We start from the raw sequence: 26,503 nt of genomic DNA, 5'->3' as shown, positions 1-26,503 counted from the left end.
TAGTATTTAATAAGCTCTGTTCAGGGAAGAGTGCTCTAATTTTCGCCACGTGTCTTGGATTTTTAGAGTTTCAGTCAGTGGTAGTCAGACTTGAGTGTGCGTCACGCTTCCTGGTGTGCTGGTTAAAACACAGACTGCTGGGCACCTGTATCAGGGCGTCCAGGTCTGAGGCTGGAGTGGGTGGCAGTGGCCAGAACTTGGACTTCTGACTAGTTCCCAGGTGCTGCTGATTCTTCTGGCGTGGTGATCACGCTGTGAGAAACACTGTGTTTATCAGGTTCCTACAGCTGCCTCCCATTCCCATGCTCTTATTTTATAAATATTTTAAACAAAAAGCGCAAAATCTTTACCCCATCATGTGGCTTGCTGAGCAGACCAGCCCGGTATAGCTCGAATATAAACTACAAGTATCTCCATTCTTATTTACTAATGTTACCTGTGTTTGCTCTTTTTCTGGATGAGACCTCCCGAGCCTGAATACCTCCCGGGGAGCTGACACTGCATTTCCAAAGTGGAGGCGCAGACCCTCGAAGAACAGGGGTGGCTCCACCAAGGCACAGGCCACTGAAACAGCCCATCACCATGCCTCTCCCCCAAAAGGGGGTGTCGTCATTAGTCGAGGGCCCATGAACCACCATCTAGGGTCACTCAAGTGGGCTCAAGATGCTAAGGTACTGGTGTCCCCACCAGCACATCCCAGCCAAGAGAGAGGGCAGCTCGAAGGGAGAATGCATAGGACACCCCTCCCCCAATTTCCAGGCATGTAAGTTAGATTCGGAAGTGGACCCCCGCAGAGTTATAAAGCATTAGGAAGGGAAGTCTTAGCAGAGGAAGACCAGAAGTATAACCAAGTCCCCCTTCTTCCGAGGAGCTTTCCCAAGTTCAGACAAGAGTGAGCTCCCTATTCTGTGAATACCCATGATACATGTTCATTCAACAAATATGGTGAGTACATCCAAAGCCCCAGTGTGCAGAACTGTGGAGTCTGGTCCCGGTACGAAAATCATCACATCCTGTTGATTCCGCCTTGGTGGTCTTGTCCATCCAGCCTTGCCCATGGCTCTCTTCCCACTGCAGCTGCTCCCAGTCAAGCCCTCATTGGCTCTTGTGGGTCTCGTTCAGAAACCTAACATCCCCCAGCCCCAACCAAAAGCAAACCAAAAAACCCACATGATAGAACTCTCATTAATGTTCCTAAATCACAGCTAGAATCTGGTCACCCTTTTGCTCAAAGTCTCGGCTCCCCATTACTAACTCAATAAAATCCAAACTCCTTAGCCTGATCCCAACCCATCTTTCCAACCACGTCCCCCAATACCTGCCTTCTCACATCTTAACCTCTAGCCAAATCAAATGAATTACGTGTATATGGCCAGAGTGTCTTCTCTCTTCCTCCTGTAGCTCCAACTACAATGTCCTTCCCACCCTTAAAGATCCAGTTCAAAAGTCACCTCTCATAGTCTTCCCCAACACCTCACAACTAAACGTAATTGTTCTCTGAATTTCGACCTTTTTTAGCCTCACTTGGGACATGTAATTTTCTAATTGAATTAGATTCCCTTAACAGCCTAAAAACCCAAGAGCAAGATCTCAGATTTAACCGTACACGCCTCCACAGACCTTGCACATGGGGGCTACTCAGAGACTCGTGCGTGACACACAAACAGAATGGAATCTTGCGCTAGTCTGGGAATGGTTTATACAAATGTGCAGCACAGGAAGGAGACAGATTTTGATAGAATATAAATTTAGGGCAAAGATCTGCTTTGTACACTTACTACATCAAGTATTTAAAACAGTGCCTAGGTATCAGGTGTTTGATTTTGTTTTTTAAGGAACTGACATCTTTATTTATTTATTCATTTATATATTTTATTTTATTTTATTTTAAGATTTTATTTATTTATTTGACAGAGATCACAAGCAGGCAGAGAGGCAGGCAGAGAGAGAGGAGGAAGCAGGTTCCTCGCTGAGCAGAGAGCCAGATGTGGGGCTCGATCCCAGAACCCTGGGATCATGACCTGAGTTGAAGGCAGAGGCTTTAACCCACTGAGCCACCCAGGCGCCCCTCATTTATATATTTTAAAGATTTTATTTATTTGACAGAGAGAGAGAGATCACAAGTAGGCAGAGAGGCAGGCAGAGAGAGAGGGGGAAGCAGGCTCCCTGCTGAGCAGAGAGCCAGATGCGGGGCTCAATCCCAGGACCCTGAGATCATGACCGGAGCCGAAGGCAGAGGCTTTAACCCGTTGAGCCACCCAGGGGCCCCTGATATATATTTATTGAATAAAAAAGACAAATGAGGGAGGCTTTCATAGAAGGGGGCTTATAAACTCAGCAGTGAGAATTTGGGGTGGGCACCTGGGTGGCTCAGTCGTTAAGTGTCTGCCTTCAGCTCAGGTCATGATCCCAGGGTCCTGGGATCGAGCCCCACATCTGGCTCTCTGCTCAGCAGGGAGCATGCTTCCCCCTCTCCCACTCCAACTGCCTGTGCTCCCTCACTCACCGTGTTTCTGTCAAATAAAATCTTTAAAAAACAAAAAACAAAAACAGAATTTGGCTCACAGAGAAGGGAATTCCTAGAAAATGGACAGCATGGCTTATTCACTAAATGGCTGGAAGCCCAACATGGCAGCAGCACAGATAATTTAGAGTGAAAGGTGAAGAAATTTGGAGCAGGTTAGGTTTGTCAAAGTCTAAGTTCTATACTAAAAAGCTCACTCTTTACCAGTAGCCAGTCACATCCTTGTAAGTCTTGGAGGAAAGCCCATGTCCAGTTTGTGTGCCAGGACATTAACTCTGCTAGCAAAAAGGATGTGGTTAAGGGTAGAAGAGCAGCTGGGTTCTTGGAGGGTTTTGGTAGGCAATGATCAGGACCCTACCTGTAGGAATAGGAAGAGTCACTAGTGTTTGGTACTTAATTCTTCCTCATGTGTTGAGTTAATCTTTTTTTTTTTAAGATTTTATTTATTTATTTGACAGACAGAGACCACAAGGAGGCAGAGAGGCAGAAAGAGAGGGGGAAGCAGGCTCCCTGCTGAGCAGAGAGCCCAATGTGGGGCTCAATCCCAGGACCCTGGGATCATGACCCGAGCCGAAGGCAGAGGCTTTAACCTGTCGAGCCACCCAGGCGCCCCTGATTTAATCTTTCTAACTTGATCATCCCTGTCCTTCAGACAGCTCCATTTCCTGTTTCCTTCTCAGCACCTAACAGCGCTTTTTTTTTTTTAATATTTTATTTATTTGACAGAGATCACAAGTAGGCAGAGAGGCAGGCAGAGAGAGAGGAGGAAGCAGGCTCCCTGCTGAGCAGAGAGCCCGATGCAGGGCTCGATCCCAGGACTGAGAGACCATGAACTGAGCCTAAGTCAGAGACCCAACCTAGTGAGCCACCCAGGCGCCCCCAGAACTGACTTTTGATAGACAATTGAAGCAGGGAGGGGAAGCTGATATTTTGTTCTCTCTCAAGAAGGTATTTCTGTGTACAGAGATTGACCTGGAGATCTGGTTAAAATCTCCAGATTCTGGGGCACCTGGGTGGCTCAGGTGGTTGAGTCTGCCTTTGGCTCAGGTTATGGTCCCAGGGTCCTAGGATCAAGCCACACATTGGGCTCCTTGCTCGGGGCGGAGTCTGCTACTTCCTCTGCCCCTTCTCCTGCTCCTCTCTCTCACTCGCACATGCTCTCTCAAGTAAAATCTTTAGGGGCGCCTAGGTGGCTCAGTGGGCTCAGGTCATGGTCTCAAGGGTCCTGGGATCGAGCCCCGCATCGGGCTCTCAGCTCAGCAGGGAGCCTCCCTTCTGCCCCCACCCCCCCGCCTGCCTCTCTGCCTACTTGTGATCTCCATCAAATAAATAAATAAAACCTTTTATAAATAAATAAATAAAAATAAAAATAATCCCTTGCACAGAGTGCTCAGTACTAGCCGTTATTACTGCCCACCTGCCTAATGCAATTATCCTCCTGCCTCAAGGAAAACACTGCCAGAGAACCAGAATCCTACCCTGTAACTTTTTCTCCCCACAATGCAAGACAGACTGGGCACACTAGAACACTCAACAGGGGGGTGGGGGCAGGGGCGCCTGCGGGGCTCAGTCGATGGGGCATCCGGCTCTTGGTTTTGGCTCAGGTCATGAGATGAGCCCCGGGGTGGGCTCCATGCTGGGCACGGTGTCTGCTTGAGAGCCCTTCTCCTCTTCCTTGGGTCCTCGCCCCACTCCTCCTCTCTAAATACAGACACACACATACACACATACCACTCCGTTGGGACGTAAAAATAAGGATGGGGTATAGGGGAATCTGGGGCAAAAGCATGAGGGTAGGAGACTACAGAAGGAATTCAGGAGAGTAGCTCCTTAGGGTTTCCCACATCTAGTGCAGCTGACACCTCAGCTGAGCACGGCGCCCGCCCAAGACTTCCTTCCACGTTCAGTTGCTCCACCAAGACCATCCCATTCGTTACAGCGACCCAAGTTTATTTTTATCTATTTATTTATTCCTTTTCATTCCCATATCCCACTCCCTGCTCCCACAAGCAACTGTAAGGCCTTCAAGGTGTAACTTTGGGTTTCTACGTGTTCTTGCCCAATGTTTTGTTTTGTGTACATGCATTTTGACTGTACATATCCAGGACTGACACAGATCTCAATCAATCGCTTCCATTTTCCTACTCGGCATTGTACGTTTCTCTAAGCCAATATCCCTAAGGGCTACTCAGGACTCCCCGGTGCACCCACCGCAGCTCACCCGCCCCATCTTCCACCATCTCCAACAACCAACAGCCAGACCGCCTGCAGCCCTCAACCACCACACACAGGGTCCCAGGACTACTCTCATACATGCCCTCTGCTCATCTGTTCTAAATTTAAGTAAATGCACGTCAGGCTGGGACCTCAGGCCTCTGTCACTGTTACCCATCAGCCGCCTCCTCCACCCTGGTATTCCTAACAAAGGGAGAAAAATACCCAACGTGAGCTTTTTTTTTTTTGCTAATAGCCAAGTTTTATTCTAAGCAACTATAAATCATCAAAGGGGACATTCACATAGGACCCAGGAGCCCACTCCCATCTCCCCAAACAACAGCGGGGCAGGCAATTCAACACTCCTGAGAAACAAGCATTTTTGTGCGTTTTCTCCACCACCTCTGGAACAGTCAATCCCAGAATTTGGAAAATGTGTGTGATCTACACAACCTCGAGAAACAACTGGTGTAATAAGAACAAACTCCAACACCCACGGGAACAAGTCAGACAACCGTAAGTAACAAGCAGTCTTCTGCCCTGGGCGGCGGCAGGACCCAGCGAGGACTATGACGGAAGAGGAAGGTTCTGGTGAGAAACCTGGCCTCCCGAGGAGCAGCAGCAGCAGCAGCGCGCTCTCAGCTGCGTCCCAGGGCTCTTCCTTCTCAGCAGGGGCGGTGAGGTCTCCCCACTCCTCCTCTCGCTCCTCTGGATTCGGTCACCCACGTGAGCAAAGACCCCCACAAGAAGGAGCTCAGCACTCTGCCCCCCCGATCTCTGAGCTAAGTGTGGATGGGCTAAAAGAGCCCCATAAACAAATCCCTCGTAGAGGGCAGGGCCAGTCCCCATGTTAGGAACGACTTCTACAATGCTGGAAATTTAAAAAAAACAAGTGTCAGACTGTATTTTTTTAAATCAACTAAAATCTAATTCCAAAAAAGTTTCCTCAGAACAGGGTAAGCAGTCATTTAAATTATTTTTTTCTACGTGTTTTTAACAAAGAGACTACAAAAGAGGAAAGAGAGGGGTGTGTGTCCCACAACAACTCCTCCACACACCTGCTCGCTCCACTGGCCGACCCAACCTCTGGGAAGACCTGACATGCTGGCACACGACCTGGAACCAGCCACCAGTGCCCACAGGGTCAGAGAGCCAACCGCGGCCCACAAATAGCAGCCCCGACAGGAAAACCAGAGACTTGCAGGTGCCGGAGACAACAAGCCCCACAGCAGGGTAGAGACGGCAGGGCGAGGAGCGGCCCCGGACTCCTCCTCTTCCACAGTTTCCAGGACAGCCTCTGGGCTTGGCCTGGTGCTTGGCGAAGGGAAGGCAAATCAAAGCGACTCTCCTCAGGAAGCAGTCAGCCCCTGACTGTGCACAGTGTCTCTTCGGGGGGGACCAATGCCAGCCCCTTCTGCCCCCCCCACCCGGACGGACAAGGGGCTGGCGCCCTTAAAGCAGGCCATTGGGCCTTCCGGGCTCCAGGGCCGGACCGCCCCGCTCCCGCTGGTGGATCTTCTGGTGCTGCAGAAGGTGCTGCTTCTGGACAAAGCTCTTCTCGCACTCGGAGCAGCTGTAGGGCCGTTCGCCCGTGTGGATGCGCTGGTGCCGCACCAAATCCGACGGATGGCTGAAGCTCTTGCCACAGTAACCACAGATGAGGGAACTCCGGCTTTTCCTCCAAGGGATGTGGCCAGGCAGGGCCACCAGGCTGTTGGGTGAGAACCTCTCCTGGACACGGCGGCCGGCACTGGGCCCCTCCTGCAGGTGGCAGCGCTGGTGGGTCACAAGGCTCACCCTGCAGCTGAAGCTCCTCATGCACACGTCACACCGGTGCAGCCTCGCTCGCTTGGACTGGGGCTTCAGCTGCGGCCTGGGTCTACGGCTCTCCTCCGGCTCTGCGGCTGCGTAAGGCCCCCACCCTGAGTGGGTCTGCAGGTGCGTAGCGAGCTGCTGCTCATAGTGGAAGCTGACCTCACACTCGGAGCATTCGTAGGGGCCAGAAGCGTCCCTTTTCAACTTTAGGCCCTGCCCGCATTCCTGACCCAGCTGCACCTGCCTACTAGGCTTTGGCTTCGGGGGGCAGCTCAGAGTTCTGCCACTGCTAGGGTCTCTGCTTCCCTCAATGGGATCCTCCAGATTAGCGTCCCTGGGGCCTGAATCCAAGAGGACAGAACCACCCTGACCACCCCAGAGTTCAGTATGCTCTGGGCTCAGGAAAGCCTGCTCTTCGGCAATGCCCGAGAACTCTCCAGGAAGATCCGCAGAGCCTTCCTGAGTGTACTGGATCTCCTGCTTGATCATAACCCCTTCTGCTGCCAAGAGAAAGAAGACCAACAAAAAAGATCACATTCTAGCACTTTCGGTTTCTTCAGAGCTAAACAAACATCTGTGAATTTCACAAGAGCTCCAATCAAAGCACCCCACGATAAGGGCATTAGGACACTTTGGAGAAGGAGACTGGGTTCTAAGACCTGAAAAACTAAACCCATTTTTTTTAAGGACAATGTTATAAATAACAGTTCTCTAAGCTTGTCCATAAATCTGTATTCAATTCCTGTAAAAAAAAAAAGGCAAAATATACTATAACTATACTAATTTAACAGCTTAAAATAATAAACGTGAACAATTAAAATAAAAAACAAACCCAACCACCCTTAAACCTAAAGCTTAAATATTCATGTATCCAGCTCCAGTCTTCCTGCACATCCCTCCCCCCACCAATACCTGGCTTATAAATGCTCTGCCTGCCTCTCACCCCAAGCTTCACTCCTACAATCTGACCAACCCTATCCTCAGTCTCCAGCGGGTTTTCACTTGAGCTACTGCTCTGCTCTGTACGGTAGCGCAGATGTGAAGCAGGATCCGTCACAACACGTAAGGACTCCCCAGTGGTAAGAAATGAAGACACAGAGATGTTAGGTGAACTCATGAAACTCATAAAGAAATCTAAAATAAGTAATACCAGATAGGCTGCTGATAACCAGTGTTCGGCAGTTTGGCTCGCTATAGGCCGCAGGGTGTGGAGGAATGGAATATTCTGGATCCACTCACCTGGGTGGACATCACCAGGGCCTTCCTCCTCCAAGTCACCCAGCATCCCTGCACCCAATTCCGCTTCTTCTTCTGGCTGGCCAAGGACCTCTGGTTTGGAATAGGCACAGTGTGAGCCCAGGAGACGGTACAAGCTCACTGCGCACTGCGCAGGTGCCAATGAACAAGGTGACCAATGTCAGGGGTTGATATTAAAAGTTCCAAAGATTAAAAGGCTACTGTTCTTCCCACTTCCCCACCAGTGGTAGCTTGAGACGAGTGGAAAATTCGAGCTGATTTGAGAAATCTATTCAGTCAGCTGCTGCCTCCAACGGTCCTTCCTTAGCCACTGCGTTTCCGGCACTCGGGCTCCCCAGCCCGCTCCCCTTCCCCGACCACCCTGCCCTCACGTGCACACAGTCTCAAGGGCTGCTTCCTTTCAGCGTATCTAATTTCGTCCACGCTGACACGCTGCAAGGTGAGGTGGGCACCATTATCCCCAGCTGGGACAGGCAAGGAAACGGGCACTAGCAGAGCACAGAACTCGGCCCAGGTTACACACTCCCCTCTACCCCTTCTGCTCTTTCCCTCTCTGCTGCAGTCACACTGGCCTTTTTGACACTCCTCCTTGGAGCTCAGTTTTAAAAGATTTTGTTGGAGGTGCCTGCGTGGCTCAGTCGCTGAGTGTCCACTCTTGGTTTTGGCTCAGATCATGGTCTCAGGATTGTGGGGTCGAGCCCCATGCCAGGCTCTGTGCAGTCTGCTTATCCCTCTCTCTGTTCTTCCCCACGCTCGCTCGCTCTCCAATAAATAAATAAAATCTTTAAAAAAAAAAAAAAGACTCTGTCTACCAAAATCTACTTACTAATAACTAATATTTTATAAAGATTTTTTAAAAGATTTTAAAAAATCTTTTTTAAAATCTATTTTTAAAAGATTTTATTTATTTGAGAGAGAAAGAGAATGAGAGAGACAGCATGAGAGGGGAGAGGGCAGAGGGCGAAGCAGACTCCCCACGGAGCAGGGAGCCTGATGTGGGACTTGATCCTGGGACTCCAGGATCATGACCTGAGCCAAAGGCAGTTGCTTAACCAACCCAGCCACCCAGGCACCCCAAGATGTATATCTATTAACCAGCACTTCTAATTAACACAAAATATAAAAACAAAACAAAATAAAAAACAAAAACTGAGCTCACAGGGACTGAATGTAATTCCACCCAAGGCCAAGAAAAATTTTTTGGTTAACCTGTACTGCCTGCCTCATCTCAGGTAACAAAAGGATTTCTTGTCAAACAGTTTTAAGTATTAAAAACCGCATGAGGAACCCTGCTCACATAACAGTACAATACATATTATGCTATAATGATGACATCTTTTAATAAATATTATCAAGAACTATGTGACCATAGAGAAGAAATACAAAATGCACAACACTAAGACCTTTCCAAGTCTTCATGAACTGAGGACCTAAAGACTCCCATTTCTTTTTTCTTATTTTTCACATTTTTATTTAAATTCTAGTTAGGGGGCACCTGGGTGGCTCAGTGGGTTAAAGCCTCTGCCTTCGGCTCAGGTCATGATCCCAGGGTCCTCGGATCAAGCCCCGCATCGGGCTCTCTGCTCAGCGGGGAACCTGCTTCCCCCTCTCTCTCTGCCTGCCTCTCTGCCTACTTATGATCTCTGTCAAATAAATAAATAAAATCTTTTAAAAAAACCCACAAAACTTTAAATTCTAGTTAGTTAATGTATACCGTAATATTGTTTTCAGGAATAGAATTTAGTGATTTATCACTTGCATATGACACCCAGGGCTCATCACAAGTGCCCTCCTTAATGCCCATCACCACCCAAGCCTATCCCCCTACCCACCTCCCTCCAGACCGAGAGAGGAGCCAAAGCCAACTAGAGTCACGGGTGTAGTCTGAGTCACACGCTACCGGGCCAGGGACGTGCAGACGTCTGCAAGAGAATTGGGATGGAAGTGCTACTCACTCAGCGAGACCAGAGTCTCGTAGTTGCTCTTCATCACGTTTCTGTAGAGCTCCTTCTGCCAGTCCTCCAGGTTTTCCCACTCCTGCTCTGAGAAACAGACGCCATCGTTTTCAAGTGACCTGGACACCTGAAATCACAAATATCGTAGCATGAGTACCTCCCGTCATAGCCACGAAAGCAAAGCCAGCAACTTGAATCTTAAATAATAAAGGGTAGGGCACCCCATTCGGGCTTTTAAAAAAAGATTTTATTATTTGACAGAGAGAGAGTGACACACAGTGAAAGACGGTACACAAGCAGGGAGCCCAAATGTGGGTCTCAATCCCAGAACCCTGGGATCATGACCTGAGCCGAAGGCAGACGCTTAACGACTGAGCCACCCAGGCGCCCTAGGCTAACTCTTAATTCCCAAGGGGTCTACCTTGGGAACCTCTCCACTGCTGCCCGGGGGCAGCCTCAGGACCCAGAAGTTGCTGCTCCTCAGCAGGTTCTCCATGTTCTCCAGCCGCCTCTGCAGCAGCCCGTACTCCTGCAGCAGGGTCCCCAGCACGGCCCACTTGCCCTCCAGCTGGTTCCCGAACTCCACGGCCGTCTTCTCGCAGTCCGCCAGCTTCTTCTCGGCCGTCCCCGTCCGCCCCTCCAGGCTCTGCAGCCGGGCGGCCTGGGCCTCCATCTTCTTCTCCACGGCCTGGATGGCGGCCACCACGGTCCAGAGAGAGAGCTCTGTGGTCTGCAAGTAAGAGCTCTTCTCTGTCGCTTGTGGGGGAGATGTGGAAGAGGTCAAAGGTGTGGAGCGGCGTTTCCTCCTGTGCTGAATGAAGAATCAGACACAGGGCCAGTCAGTGTCACTTCCAAACATCGAGTAAAGAAAACAACGGGTCCAGTGGGTCCAAGAGTCTTACAGCTACTTAGTTTCTACCTTTTTTTTTTTTTTAAGACTTTATTTATTTGACAGAGAGAGAGAGACAGCGGGAGCAGGAATACAAGCAAGGCGAGCGGGAGAGGGAGAAGCAGGCTTCCCGCTGAGCAGAGAGCCCTACCTGGGGCTCGATCCCAGGACCCTGGGATCATGACCTGAGCCAAAGGCAGACACTCAACAACTGAGCCACCCAGGTGCCCCAAAAGTATGCTCTTTTACACTCTGTTACTGTAGATTACACATACATGTACATTATAACACTGAAAAGTACAAAGAAAAGTTATGTAAAATACCACCATTCAGAAATAACCTGTTAGAATTTTGATTTTTTTTTTAATCTTTTAACTGGTTTTCCAAAGTTGAAATAATACTGTACACGATGTCTTATTACCTGCCCTTCACACCTGGCAGAGTCTCTAAGACGAACCAAGACACAATTACTCAGCAGGACTAATAAAGCTCAACTCATTTACCTTTGCACCCAAGCAGCTAGTACAGTGAGTAACACCAACTAAATTTTTTTTAAGATTTTATTTTTTTGTCAGAGAGAGCGAGCGAGACAGCAAGCCATAAGCAGGGGGTGAGGCAGGCAGAGGGAGAAGCAGGCTCCCCACTGAGCAAGGAGTCCGACGCGGGGCTGGATCCCAGGACCCCAGAATCATGACCTGACCCGAAGCCAGATGCCTAACCGACCGAGCCACTCGGGTATCCCCAACTAAATCCTTTGTAAATATTTACGGACAGGATTTGACGAAGCCTGCTGACATTTTCCTTACACGGCTCATTTTTATGATCCAGCCCTGAGGAGGAAAATCACTACAGCTGAAGCTCAACATTACTAAAGCCAACATGGTGGGGGGGGGGTCTCCTCAGTTTCCTCTGACCCTGAAGTACCACTGCATGTTCACTTCAGTTCTAACCCCCAAAGCTTCACGATTTTATATGGGATACACTTTCTTCAAAGCTGCTTCTCTATCCACAAGAATAGACACCAAGTTGGGTGATGGACATTGGGGAGGGCGTGGGCTATGGTGAGCGCCGTGAAGTGTGTAAGCCTGACGATTCACAGACCTGTACCCCTGGGGCAAATAATATATCATATATTAAAAAAAAAAGAAAAAAAGAAAAAAAGAGCAGACACTAAGAGGAAACAGTTTTGAAAGAAGCGCTGGGGCCAGGACTTAGTGTCTGGAGAAACGGGACAAAACGAACCCAAGCAGCACCTAAATGAACATGTAAGCTTGGCCATGACCTATTCCAGTGACTCAACTCAGTTCATAACCGAGCATGTGGGTTTAAAGCTTAACTGTCCCCCCTAAGAAGGATTTAAATAAAAGTTTAATGTAAAAGATCATCCCTCTCCCGCTCTCACTGCTTGTGCTCCCTCTCTCTGTCTCTCTCTGTCAGTAACTACAAACGAAACAAGACAGAACGTCAGGCTGCTGGACGGGCTCCTTTGATCCCATGTTCTGCTTTTCTCTTTCAGTCGCTCATCTCCAGCTCTTCGCAGCTCCCTCCTGCAGCTCCAGCCTTCTGTGGCTCAGCATTTTGTCGCTCGCTTCGCACAGGAAGGTGGGTCAGGAACTGAGCACTAAGCAAAGGCGGAAAAGAGGTGGGAAATCCAGCTGCTGCTTCTGTTTTGAACGACCTACTGAGATGGAAACAATTCAAATGTCCACTGACTGGTGATTCAATAAACAAAACAGTCCATCCATATGTTACAGGTTGAATTTTCTTTTCCCAAAAAGATATGTTGAAGTCCCAACCCCCAGGACCTCAGAATGTGATCCTATCTGGAGAGAATCTTTACAGAGGTAATCAAGCTCAATGAGGTCATCAGATGGGCTCTAGTCAAACATGATTTGGGGGTGCCTGGGTGGCTCAGTGGGTTAAAGTCTCTGCCTTCGGCTCAGGTCGTGATCTCAGGGTCCTGGGATCGAGCCCCACATTGGGCTCTCTGCTCAGCAGGGAGCCTGCTTCCCCCTCTCTCTGCCTGCTGCTCTGCCTGCTTGTAATCTCTCTCTGTGTGTGTCAAATAAATAAAATCTTAAAAAAAAAACACCACAATTCGGTGTCCTTTATAAAATAGGGGAGAGGGGCACCTGGTGCTTGCATGGCTCGGTCAGTTAATCTGCTGCCTTCAGCTCAGGCCATGATCCCAGGGTCCTGCTCAGTGGGGAGACTGCTTCTCCCTCTCCCTCTGCCTGCTGCCTCCCGTACTTGCGCACTCTCTCTTGCCAAATGAATAAATAAAATCTCTTAAAAAATAAAAAAAAATAGGGGATAAATCTGGACAGAGACAGACATGCACTTAGTGAAGACACACGGGGAAAAGACAGCTATGTGACAACGGAGGCAGAGGTCGGAGTTCTGCTGCCACAAGCCAAGAAAATGTGTGGGGCCATCCGGAGCTATGAGAGAAGCCTGAGATTCTCCGTTGTGGCCCTCAGAAGGCATCAAGTCTGTGGACATGCTGATTTCAGACTTTCAGCCTCTAGAACTGTAGCACAGTACACTTCTGGTGTATAAGCCCCTCAATTTGCAATACTTTATTATAGCAGCCTTAACAGTATTAATACACCATACAATAAAATACTGTTACATTATTAACGTAGTAATAATTAATGTGTTAAACATGTTACATCAGCAATAAGAAGGGAACAAATTACAGATACACCTAACAATATCGATCCCAAAATTATGCTATGTCAAAGAAGCCAGACACAAAATGCCGCCTACTCTATTCCATTCGCATGACACTCAGGAAAGGCAAAACTACAGGGACAGAAAACAGATTAGTGGGGGCGCCTGGGTAGCTCAGATGGTTAAAAGTCTGCCTTCAGCTGAAGTCATGATCCCAGGGTCCTGGAATCGAGCCCCATGTCTAGCTCCCTGCTCCGCTAGGAGTCTGCCTCTGCCTCTCCCTGTTTGTGCGCTCCCTTTCTCTCTCAAATATATAAATAAAATCTTAAAAAACAAAAAACCAAACCAGATCAGTGTTTGCCAGGAGCTGGAGGTGGGGGAAGATTGAATGCAAAGGAAAGCTTTCTGGGATGATGGAAATATTCTGTGTTTTGGTAGTCTGATCATGGCACACATTTACCAAAACTACCTCAACCGTGTGAATGAGTGAATGTTGCTGTAGATGAATTATCTCAGTAAGCATGGCTCAGTATCAAGATAGAAGAAAATGTTAGCTGACAAGAAAGATGCCATAAACAAAGTGTAAAAAAAAAAAATGGGGAAAGGATATTTATAAACAAAGTATAAAATGGAAAGAAAAAAAATAACCCCAAATAAACCTGCAAACTGTAAGTAATTATGAGAACAGAAATGCAGGCGGTCCAAGAAGCAGTTGGGAGCACAAATACAACCAAGGAAAACCGCTTTTCACCCACCAGGCTGCCCCACTTGAAAGAGGGATAAGGAACTACAGAGAAGAGTAGGATATAAAACTGGCATTTTTTTTTTTTGAAGATTTTATTTATTTGACAGACAGAGATCACAAGGAGGCAGAGAGGCAGGCAGAGGGGCTCAATCCCAGGACCCAGGGATCACGACCTGAGCCGAAGGCAAATGCTTTAGCCCACTGAGCCACCCAGGTGCCCCAAAACTGGTACTTTTATTAACATTCCTGGAAGGAATGAAAAATACTACAAACTTTATGGAAGGCAATCTCATAAAAGTCACTAAAAACCTTTTCACCTAGCAATCTCACTTCCAGGAATCTATTTTGTAAAACAAAAGGGATTATTTACTGACATCCAAAATAAAAAAATAAGACAATTACTGGTCATATTCTTTGGAAAAGCCAAAGCTTGGAAATAATCTCCAGGTTTATGCATAAAGGAATGGTTAAATAAATTACGGCACAACCAAAAATGACACTATACTACCTTTAAAAATAATGATCTGTATTATGGTTTGGAAAAGTTTTCATCATACCATGCTGGTTAAAAATTCAACTTTTAGGTAAATATATTTATTATGATTCCACTTTCCGAAAGAAGAGAAAATACATTGGTGTTTGTGTGTTTCAGCCCACAGAAAGGTCTGGAAATCGATTCGTGAAACTGAACTGGTAACAGGACTTACCTCAGGGAAATGAGAGGGAGAGATTTTCATCATTGCTTGTTAACTATTGCTTGTTTGACTTCCTCAATAGACATGTATTTTTAAAATAATTTTTCTTTTTACATAAATTCCACATGTAAGAGTATCCCTGATCACAGTGAGAAATACAAAAAGTACACTTACATCCCCCACACTTCTGGAGTTTCTGGGGCAGTTCTGTTGGATCTCCTATCATACTATCAGATCAAGGCTACTACAATGGGTCTGCCGCTACAGTCTGAAACCTTCACCAGTAAGTATAAGACACGGTCCCTGCTGCTAAGACACCTTCAATCTGCTGGAGTAAAATACAAAATAAGCAACATTCTAAAGTGGCATCTAAGGTGAACTAGACAATATTTAAGGTCACTTCCAACTCTGCGATACTATGACTTTGTAATACTGAACAGTAAAAAACAACTTCTATAATACGTAAGATACAGAAGGGAATGGTGACAAATCTCCATCAGCTACCACTCCGTTATCAAATATTGCTTCTGAAGTTCTCTGCATGACTCCCTACATAACTACGATCCTGAATTTGGTTTTTCACTAGTAATTGTCTTTTTTCATATTCTCACCAAATGCTTTTTCCCCAAAACGTGTTCTTTAGTTTTCCCGATCTTAGGACCTTACATAAATGGCATCCTTATTCCACAACACCTGAGAATATCCTACTGTTGCAGATGGCTGTAATTAATTTTCACTTCTGTGTAACATTCCGCTGTGACAATACCACAACTTCCTTTTCCAGTCCATTATTTATTTGTCCCCATCTTTGTCATTACAAGTAGTGCTACAACGAATATGACTGTGCACGGCTGCTAGTATGTATGGGCAAGTTTCCTGAGGGTATAGTCCTAGGAAGGAATTGTTGGCTAATAGGGTATATACACAACTTGAACTTCCATAAATAATGCCAAATGTTTTCTAAAGTGGTTGTACGAATTTCATTCCTGTCAGAAGTATTAAGTATTCTAGATGTTTCCCAACTATGTCAACACTTGCAACTGTCAGACTAAAATTTTGTCCCTCTAGGAGGTCTGAAATGTCATCACGGTTTCCATCTACTCGTTCTTTGATTACTAACAAGGATAAGCATCTTTTAAATATTTATTGGCCATTCAAATACCTTTCAGTGAACTACCTGCTCAAGTCTTTTACCTGTTCATCTTTTGGGTTATCTTTCTTCCTTTCTATCTCAGAATTTCTCTGGTAATTCTGGATACTATTCTTTATCCACACTGTATGTGTTGCAAACAACTCCTCCTTATTTGTGCCTCATTTAAAAAATTCACTTCACTGGGGCACCTGGGCAGCTCGATCGGCTCAGGTCAGGGTCCCAGGGTCCTGGGATTGAGGCCTGCATGGGGCTCCTTGCTCAGTGGAGACCTCTCCCCACCGCTCCCCCTGCTGTGCACACCGGCGTTTGCTCACTCACTGGCTGGCTATCTCTCTCTGTCAAATGAATAAATTTTTAAAAATCTTTAAAAAATACAAAAATAGAAAGAACAAAAATTCACTTTACTTTTTTAATAAAAAAATTAATGTAGTTGAGTTTCATCAATTCCTTTATGGTTTGAACTTCTGTGTCAGGTGAGAAAAATATCAATAATCCAGAATACTGTCTTCTAAACACTCCATAGTTTTGTTTTCACGTTTGAGTAACTCAACTAGAACTGATATTTGTGTGTGGTGCAGGGCTCAATTTTCACATGGGAAATCAACAGATCTAATATTATATGATGAAAAATCCATCGATTTACCCAAAGATTTGTAATGCGATCTCGGTCATGAGACAAGCTTTCATACATAGCAATCTGTCTCTGGCCTCTCTAGTCTTGTTCTATAGGGTATTTTTTGTATTGCCTTACCAATAGTATAGTTTTAACAACCATAGGGGTTTTTTTTTGTTTGTTTGTTTTTTTTAAGATTTTATTTATTTATTTAACAGACAGAGATCCCAAGTAGGCAGAGAGGCAGGCACAGAGAGAGGAAGGGAAGCAGGCTCCCTGCTGAGCAGAAAGCCAGATGCGGGGCTCGATCCCAGGACCCTGGGATCATGACCCGAGCTGAAGGCAGAGGCTTAACCCACTGAGCCACCCAGGCGCCCCAACAACCATAGGTTTTTAAAAAATCACTATTGAGGGGCACCTGGGTGGCTCAGTCGTTAAGCGTCTGCCTTTGGCTCAGGTCATGATCCCGGGGTCCTAGGATCAAGCCCTGTATCAGGCTCCCTGCTCAGCAGGGAGCCTGCTTCTCCCTCTCCAACTCCCCATGCTTGTGTTCCCTCTCTCACTGTGTTGTCTATCAAATAAATAAATAAAATCTTAAAAAAAGGTATATCCTTAAAAAAGTAATAATTATTGATATTTGGTAAGACAAGTCCCACCTCCCTGTTTGATAGTATTATCTTGACTATAGTGGATGTTGATATTCTTTACACACTTGAAAGGTCTCACAGGGGCACATGGGTGGCTCTGCCTTTGGCTCAGGTCATGATTCCAGGGTCCTGGGATCAAATCCTGTTCAGGCTCCCTGCTCAGAGCGGAGCCTGCTTCTTCCTCTCCCTCTGCCCTTCTCACCAGCTCAACACATACTTGTGCGCAGTCTCTCTCAAATAAATATCTTTTAAAAAGTCTCATAAAAGTATCTTTAGAGACTCTGTCTACATCAAATCCATAGATAAATGTATCCATACACAGTTTGCCACTCCTTTTTTAAGGTATTTTTAGTATCTTTCAATATTTTAACATATTCCACTGATTACCACACAACAAATAATCCCAGTGTTTAATGGTTTAAGACAACATCTACTTTGCTCATGAATCTGCAATTCAAGAAGGGTTTGTGGGGAACAGTTTATCTCTGCTCCACTCCATGTCAAGTGGAACAAGTCACAGGCGGGCAGGCTCTGGAAAACACCTGAAAAATCCTAAGCTACATGGAGAAAACATATGGAGATATTCTGTTCAAAAGCCCAAACTAAGGTCCCAGACTATAGTCAACTGCCAGAACACACTTTCATTTCTAAAAGGGCTCTTTAAAAAAAAAAAAAAAAAAAAAAAAAGATTTTATTTATTTATTTGACAGAGAGAGATCACAAGTAGACAGAGAGAGTGGGGAAGCAGGCTCCTTGCTGAGCAGGGACCTCAATCCCAGGACCCTAAGACCATGACCTGAGCTGAAGGCAGAGGCTTAACCCAGTGAGCCACCCAGATGCCCCTAAAAGGGCTCTTTTGCTCTCTTCACTTTTTATTCATTAATCTCTCTATACAGGCATACCTCAGAAATATTGCAAATTTGGTTTCAGAACACCACAATAAAGCAAGTATCATAATAAAGCATGTAAAATTAACTTTTTTTGTTTCCCAGTGCATATAAATTTACACTACATTGTAGTTTATTAAGTGAACAATAGCATTATATCTGAAAAAATGTACATACCATAATTAAAAAATATTTTATTGCAAAAAAGGAAAAAAAGGCTAACCATCATCTGAGTTTTTAGCAAGCATAATTACTGGTCACAGAACACCATAACAAATATAATAATAAGGAAAAGGTTTAAAATACTGTGAGAATTATCAGACTGTGACAAAGACACAAAATGAGCAGACGCTGTTGGAAAAATGGCAGCTGAGACTTGACACAGTGTTGCTACAAACTTTCAATTTGTAAAAAAGAAAGAAAGAAAACACAGTATCTGCAAAGTATAATAAAGCAAAGCTCAATCAACCTGAGGTACACCTATACACTGATATGATGTATTGACAGATATATGGACAAAAAAAATCTTACCTGTGTTGTCCAAAAGCCACTAGAAACACATGGCTATTTAAACCCATATTAATTAAAACTGAATTAAAAATTTAGTTCCTCAGCCACACTACCTACATTTCAAGTGCTTAATAGCCATAGATTTCTAGTTACTATATTGAACAGTACAAAGCAGAATATTTCCATAATCTCAGAAAGTTCTACTGGATGCACTACACCTTAATTTTTTCTGCTGCTTAAAAGAAACTAAGGTTTTGTTACAGTCTTCTACCATGCCAGTTTTCCTTGTAGTTCTGTTAATCTCCTTTATATATTTTGAGGCTATATAATTACATGCAAAATACTAGAATGTCTTATCAAGCTGATAAAATGAGTCTGACCATCACAAAAGAAGTAGTAACCTCGATCTCTAGCAGTATTAATACAGATGAACCAATTTTTTTGATTTGTCTGGTACGTTTTCATATTCTTTTATGTTCAACCATTTCTGTAGCTTTGTCTTTTAGTTGTACCTCTTACAAACCATATAGTGACAACTCTTTGCCTTTTAACTGAACATTTAGTCCATTTACATTTATTGTAATTGTTGATCTATTTTTATTGATTTTTGCCCTTTTTTGGTCTTGTCTTTCTTGCCTTCTTTTAGGTGATCTTTTTCTTACTCTATTTCCCCTTCTAACTTGTAAGTTTTAAAGCCAATTTCTAATGTTTTAGCAAGTATCCTAGATATTACAGGAAACATACTTCTAACAACCTTGAAACAAAAGAATTCTGATCTCTTCCTAACTTTTACACCAATGCTGCCACGTATTTTAATTTGCCTTTATTTTTAACCTCACAAGAGATTATTCCCGTTATGGTCAATCCATACATGTTCAAATTTATCCGTTTCCATGGGTCATCACACTTTCTTACATTTTCAGGCTTTACATTTGGGATAATTTTCTTTTTACCTGGTATATCCTTTACATTTTCCAGCTGCTAGGTGGCTCGGTCTGTTAAGCCACTGACTTTTGATTTCGGCTCTGGTCATGATCTCAGGGTCATGAGGTGGAGCCCTGCTTCTGGCTCCCTGATGGTAATGGAGCCTGCTTAAGATTTTCTCTCTCCTCCCAACCCCGTTCCTCCCCACCCCCTACCCCGCTCCTCCCTACCCCCCACCCCCCTCCTCCCCACCCCGTCTCTCACTCAAAAAAAGAAAAGATTCTCCCTCTCCTTCTGCCCCTACACCCCCCCCCCACCGCGAGCTCTTAAAAAAATTCCCTCCCCCTCTTCCCCACCGCTCCTGCTCTTAAAAAAATATACACATATAAAATATAGATATATATATATTTCTCTCCCCCCTACCCCCTGTTGCGCTCTCTCTTAAAAAAAAAAAAAATCTCTCTCCCTCTGCCCCTCCCCCCGCCCCCCGGCTCGCTCTCCTCTCTCTCTCTCTCAGAAGGAAAAAAAAAAAAAATCTGTCCCCCTGCCCCTCCCCCAGCTCGTGCGCGTGCTCTCACGCACTCTCTCAAAAAAACAAAAAACAAAAAACAAAAAACAAAACCCCCAAAACCCAAAAAACCCAAAACAAGCCTCGGAGAAGTTTCTCCGCAACGGTGTGTGGCGCTGGGGCTCCGGCCCGACGGGGAAGGAGCCAGAGAGGGAGAAGGCAGTGACCTGGGGTCGTGGAAGGAGGCGGGTATTCGCTAGAAACAGCCCGGGGAGCCCCAGGACCCCCAGCCCCACCGGAGTGCGAGCTTCGAAGCCCCGCCCCGGCCAGGAGCTCCGCCATCCCGAACGCGCCCGCGATCCGTGCCGGGATCACCCTTACCCGAGTAGGCGCCGACTCCGCCATGGCTGCCAGTCGCCCCTCAACACCCGGGCCCCGCCCGATACCCCTCGCGCTGCGTGCCGGACCGGTGGGCGCCCCAGCCCCTCCTCGAAGCCGCCACCAGCGCCGTGTTGATACAAGGTGCATTGTGGGAGTTCGGCCCTCCAGCGCCAAGAGCCTCTCCAGCGGCTGGTCCTCACCGCGCGGCATTTCCAGGGCGCCCCCGTGCGGCAGGAGGATGAACAGCAGCTCGGCGCTCGGGCCAGAGTGTGCGACCAGGCAAGGGCTTTGCTCCCTCCACGTCAACCGCGGGTTGAGAATCGAAGGCAAACGCGGGCCTCGTGTGTCTTCTACGTGCGCAGCACTCGGCGAGGTGCTTTGAGCGACTCAAAAATGCATAAAAGTCAGACTTTGCTCTGAGGGAAGAATATGTAACTTAGTTGGGGAAAAGAGATACGGTGCCAAATGGCATGTGTTTTATTCCATTTTGTTCATCTGTTATTTGGCTTTCTAGAAACTAGAAACACATGGGGCGCCTGGATGGCCCAGTTGGTTAAGCGTCTGCCTTCGGCTCAGGTCATGATCTCGGGGTCCTGGGATCGAGCCCCACATTGGGCTCCCGCCCCTGGGGGACCTGCTTCTCCCTCTCTGCCCTTCCGCCTGCTCACACTCTCTCACTCTCTCAAAAGAAAAGAAAAGGAAGAAAAAAGAAAAGAAAAAAAACTAGAAATACACTTTCCCATCAATAGTATGGAGTCAAGGTGCCCAGGCCAACCCACTGTATCCTATTAGTTATTGCAATCACACGCCTTGGAAAATCCAAGATAGTCCCGATTTCAAATGTTTAATCCCGTCCACATGTTACTGTTAAATGATGAGTTTGGAATTTTGATTTGGAAAGCATGGCTGCATTTCCATTTGATCACCCAATACAAATCACTACTGCAACCACACTTGTCTAATTTGTACCACATGGTTTCTATAGAGACAGGCAATGAACTTCCCCTTGAATTATAGTTCTGAAGACCTTCCTCTGAGAGCTAAACTCTTAAGATCAACAAACTGGCTCCTTCTTAGCATGCAGGGCTCAGACTTTACCTCCTCTGATACATTCCCTGTCCCCGCTGCTTCCAGCCCAACACCCTTCTCCATCCCAACCCTCAATCCTGATTCTCTGATCAAAAGTTTTCAGAGTATTATCACTAACAGAAATAACGTTTTTTCATCAGTTTACATGGTAAGGATGTGTCCATTTCACTAAAATGTCCCTCCACAATATACACCATTTTTTGCACACAGAAGTGCTCATATATATCTTTGGATGACTGAATGGTGAACCAGAGAATAAGGGTAGATAAAGTCACCTCCAAGAGAAGGCATAATGTCCACAGCAACCAGATTAACAGGAGACTCACTGAATCATTAATACATCTAAAGAAAGGATGAGTTGGGTCAGGGTACCTGGGTGGCTCAGTTCTTGTCTTTGGCTCGGGTTATGATCCCAGGGTCCTGGGATCGAGCCCCGCATCTGGCTCCCTGCTCAGTGGGGAGTCTGCTTCTCCCTCTCCCACTCCCCTTGCTTACATTCCCTCTATTTCTGTCTCTGTCAAATAAATAAAATCTTTTTTAAGAAAGAAAGAAAGAAAGGAAGAAAGAAAGAAAGAAAGAAAGAAAGAAAGAAAGAAAGAAAGAAAGAAAGAAAGAAAGGAGGGAAGGAAGGGTGGGTCAAGCTGAGGAAACCAGTCAGTCACTGAGATATGTCTGGGGTCTGACCTACTTTCTCAGACCAAAAAAAACTTACTGTCAGTCACAGAAAAAAATGTATCATGTCTGTGGAGACAGACATAATCAGGACATAGGATACTGGGTACTGGGGTCATTAGCAGTTCAGTTCTAGAACCCTCTGTTCTGTTTCTGTGTTCACCAGGCAGTCTGATGATGCACGTTCCCACAGAGCTACTGGGAGACAACAGGCAGGTCAGACTGATACAAACATCCAGTCCACCCCCTGGAAATGAGTAAACGGATGCTCCGGCGTATCCATCAGTTTCTTGAGCATCACCGTGATTCAGCACCCCTGACTCTGAGCCCGGAACAGTGTGAAAACATTTAGATCAAATTTCCAGTGTGCAAAGGAGGCAGCACCAGGCACTGGTCTGAATCTCATGGGCTTGCAGAGATGGTGTGCGTGATGCTTTAGGAAGTGGAGCCCAGGATGGGGGAAATAGGTGAAGGGGGTTAAGAGCACACTTATCTTTTTTTTAAGCCTTTTTAAAAAAAGATTTAATTTATTTATTTGACAGAGAGATCACAAGTAGGCAGAGAAGCAGGCAGAGAGAGAGGAGGAAGCAGCCTTCCCACTGACAGAGAGCCCGATGCGGGGCTCGATCCCAGGACCCTGAGACCATGACCTGAGCTGAAGGCAGAGGCTTAACCCACGGAGCCACCCAGGCGCCCCTAGAGCACACTTATCTTGATGAGCACTGAGTAATACGGGGAACTGTTGAATTACTAAAAAATAAAAAAGAAAAGAAAAGAAAGAAAGAAACCGTTTTTTCAAATTGCAAATGTTTTAAAACTTGGGGCAAAATAATAGTGTCTACATTGATGTCAAGGGAGAGAGAAAGAAAGGGAGAAAGAGAGAAAGAAAAAAGCAGGACCATTGGTTTCTCCCAATGTGGGCAAGTCATTAACTTCTTGGTGCCTCCATTTCCTCTTTATTAGTGAGTAATCCGTGTCTTCCCACTGAGAATACAAACATCACATCCTTGGGTTATTGAGGGGATTAAGAGAACACACACACGTAAGTAAAGAGCTTACGTCGCTGAATGCCCGGTGTGTAGCAAGCGCTCTATGAGCAGCGACTTTTCATTTGGGTGTGTTTTTGCTTTAAGAAGGTCCAAGCCTTGAGCTGCGATGAATTCACCAATAGAAATGTCACCTTGTTGTGTCTCTTAGAAGCTTTCCATTCCTTTCCCAATGACACTAAGATCTTGACACAGGCCTTTAAATAAACTTTTAAATATGACTCATAATTATTCCCATCGTGGCTGTGGTATTAAGGGACTCGAGAAAATGTACTTAGTACTTGTAACCTGTCATCTGTGTGTCTATAAGGCATAAATGTGACACGCAGAACTGAAACTGACCTTAGATGTCATCTCACCAACATCTTTGTTTCTAGTGACAGAAAAAAGTATCCTTTGACTCACATACAGTACAAATTAAGTTTCAAGTAGTGCTTTAGGGGCACCTGAGTGGCTCAGTCATTAAGCGTCTGCCTTTGGCTCAGGGATCGAGCCCCACATCGGGCTCGTTGCTCTGTGGGAAGCCTGCTTCTCCCTCCCACTCCCTCTGCTTATGTTCCCTCTCATTGTGTCTCTCTCTGCCAAATAAGAAATAAGAAAATAAGAAATAAGAAATAAGAAAATCCTTTAAAAATAAATTAAATAAAATAACGCTTTAAAAATATTTCTCGGGATGCCTGAGTGGCTCAGCGGGTTAAGCCGCTGCCTTCGGCTAGGTCATGATCCTAGGGCCCTGGGATCGAGTCCCACAACGGGTTCCTTGCTCAGCAGGGAGCCTGCTTCTCTCTCTGCCTCTGCCTGCCACTCTGCCTGCTTGTGTGCACTCTCTATGACAGATAAAAAAAAAAAAATCTTTAAAAATATTTCCCTTAAAAAAAATATTTCCCTTGTCCTTTAAATGTTCTCTTGTGCATATGACTTCTAGCATACATATTAACATACATGTAATGTTATGTCCAAACATTATTTTACTCGAGAAAGTTACAGACCTTGGCTTATCCCACTTAGTTGAGACCCTTTCTATTCTGTTCTGCTTATTATCCCACAAACCTCTAGCTGGCAGAGACCAGGTCTGTCGTGCTCCTTCTCTCACATAAATAACCTCCTGGGGAGCACACCCCCCCAGCCTCCAGGTCAGTGTGACTCCTAGAATGAATCCATCTTGGTTCAAGCCGCACACCACCCCTGCGCCCCATATATGTATGCGTATATGGACACGGTGGACAGTTAACACACACAGTGTGTCCACAGGCGGTGGACATCTGTTAGCTTTGTCAGCCTAGCACTTTTCCCTTCTTCTGGGCATAGATGCACCTCTTCCTCTTTGGGGACACCCCCTCCCTAGGCTCTAGCCATGCACTTGGAATGGGTACAGCCATCTTGTTCCATGATAATGGCAGCCAGGTCACAGCGGCTGCGCAAGGGTGGGCGTTTGACTCAAGCCAGTCCAATCATACCATCCTAGCCTCCTGGCCACGGTAATTGACCCGGGGGTGGGCATATGACTTAAGCTGGACCAATCAGAGCTCTTCCCTGGGATCATTTATTTATTAAATATTTTTATTTACTTATTTGACAGAGAGCAAAAGAGCACAAGCAGGGGGAACAGTAGAGGGAGAGGGAGAAGCAAGCTCCCTGCTGAGCAGAGAGCCAGATGTGGGGCTCAATCCCAGGACTCCAGGATCATGACTTGAGCCGAAGGCAGATGCTCAACCATCTGAGCCCCGAGGAGCCCCTCCCTGGGATCTTTCTAACTAGACCTGAAGGGACAGGTTAATTTCCTTTGTGGTAAAGCTATAAATGTATGGGTCAGGAACAGTCTTGTCCCCATTTCTTGGGGTAAGTTGGTTTGAAAAAATGATTCCAATATAAAGGAGCAGAGATGAGAGACACATTTTTGTCTCTGTCCAGGATTGAAGGTTCAACCGTTCCTCTGAATCCGTGAAGGATTCTGGCTTCCTTCCAGAAACTTCCCCTTTCTCCATAGTTGACTAGTCAGCCTCAGGTAGAGCAACGAGGTTACTGGGTGACAGGAGTTTTTTGTTTTCTTCTGCACATCCTTTTATCCATTTGGAATTTTGAATGTATTATTGTAAAATCTATTTGAAACTCCATGCATGGCTTAAAACCTGATGCAGAATTTCTTTTAGGGTTCTAACAGCATTATGTTTTGCAAGAGAGGCCATTTTAATTGTGGAAAAACAGGCCCTAGGGAATGGCTTGGAAGGCAGAAGGTGAGGCAAAATAAAACTAAATTGCTCTCCATAATAAAACTAGGATTTGGGGATCCCTTGGATACTTTGGGAGGGAGGGCATGAGACCTCAGAAAGGGGGATGAGAGCTACTTCTTAGAGAGGCAGGTAAGATAGATCAAGAATGGGAGCTGGTGAATTCTGAGAAATTCCTGATGGTGAAAATTTTTCACGGTCTTTTAAGAACAGAGATAGTACATATTATATGTCTAATTTTAGGTCATTTGCTGTGCTAGGCTGAGATGAGACCCTCTCTATAATCTCCAAAGGATAAAAGTCTACCACACATAAAATCTTACCTAGGGAAAGCAAAGACGAAGAGCTGTCTGGGTTAATGCAGAGCTGAGAGCAGGCCAGCAGCACGAACGCAGACATATGTCAATTTGTGAATCCAGAAAGCATGAGCTAACAAAGGAAAATGAACCTGTCCTCACCCCCACATCCTTGAGATGTGGGGCAGGGGATCCCGGTTGGGGACTCAAGTCATTTTATGGTCAAAGGGTATTGGCCCCATAGGGATGGAAGTTGTGGGGACCCCCAGGTAACCAACATGGGCTTTCACTTCTAAGACTGGATGTGGGGTCTCCCTTGAATCTTGAATGGGATACAAATCAAAGGCGGTTTTCTCTTAACAGAAGGAAACCTACAGAAATTACTATGCTGGGGTAGGATGCTGGTTTAAAATACATATCAAGAGATCTGAATAGAGGTTCTCAACCTCTAGGACACAGTGCCAGCATCACACTAGAAGATTCTTATGGAAGGGGACCTATGGGAACCTCACAGGTTGGTGTGGGCCGGGAGAGGGGAGTGCGACTCTCACACCCAAGATCCCTCTTCTCAAGAATTCTTCTTCTAGGGGCACCTGGGTGGCTGTTGGTTAAGCGTCTGCCTTTAGTGCAAGTTATGATCCCACGGTCCTCAGATCCAGTCCTATGTCAGGTTCCCTTCTCATGCTCTCTCTCGCTATCTCTCTTGCTAAGTAAATAAAATTTTTTTTAAGATTTTATTTATTTATTTGGCAGACAGAGATCACAAGTAGGCAGAGAGGCAG

At 46.0% G+C, this 26,503-nt stretch overlaps 1 protein-coding gene across 2 annotated transcripts; it reads right to left on the bottom strand.

Moving 5' to 3' along the window:
- Window positions 1-4,986: 4,986 nt before the first annotated feature.
- Window positions 4,987-20,537, bottom strand: ZNF212 (zinc finger protein 212; the record flags this gene model as incomplete). Of its 2 annotated transcripts, none has more annotated exons than XM_080818071.1 (5): window positions 4,987-7,053; window positions 7,793-7,882; window positions 9,766-9,892; window positions 10,187-10,576; window positions 20,391-20,537. In XM_080818071.1, 5 exons carry the CDS (start codon window positions 20,535-20,537, stop codon window positions 6,191-6,193), a joined length of 1,617 nt encoding a protein of 538 aa, XP_080674197.1. In that variant the 3' UTR covers window positions 4,987-6,190. The 2 variants fall into 2 exon arrangements, with proteins under 2 accessions (XP_080674197.1, XP_080674198.1); XM_080818072.1 differs by having other exon boundaries at window positions 4,987-7,050; window positions 20,391-20,532.
- Between the last annotated feature and the right edge of the window lie 5,966 nt (window positions 20,538-26,503).

Source organism: Martes martes, assembly GCF_963455335.1.
Source record: "Martes martes genome assembly, chromosome: 11".
NCBI classification, from domain to species: Eukaryota; Metazoa; Chordata; class Mammalia; order Carnivora; family Mustelidae; genus Martes; species Martes martes.
The sequence above is the reverse complement of the archived record's forward strand: the minus strand, read 5'-3'. Positions and strand labels throughout refer to the sequence as shown.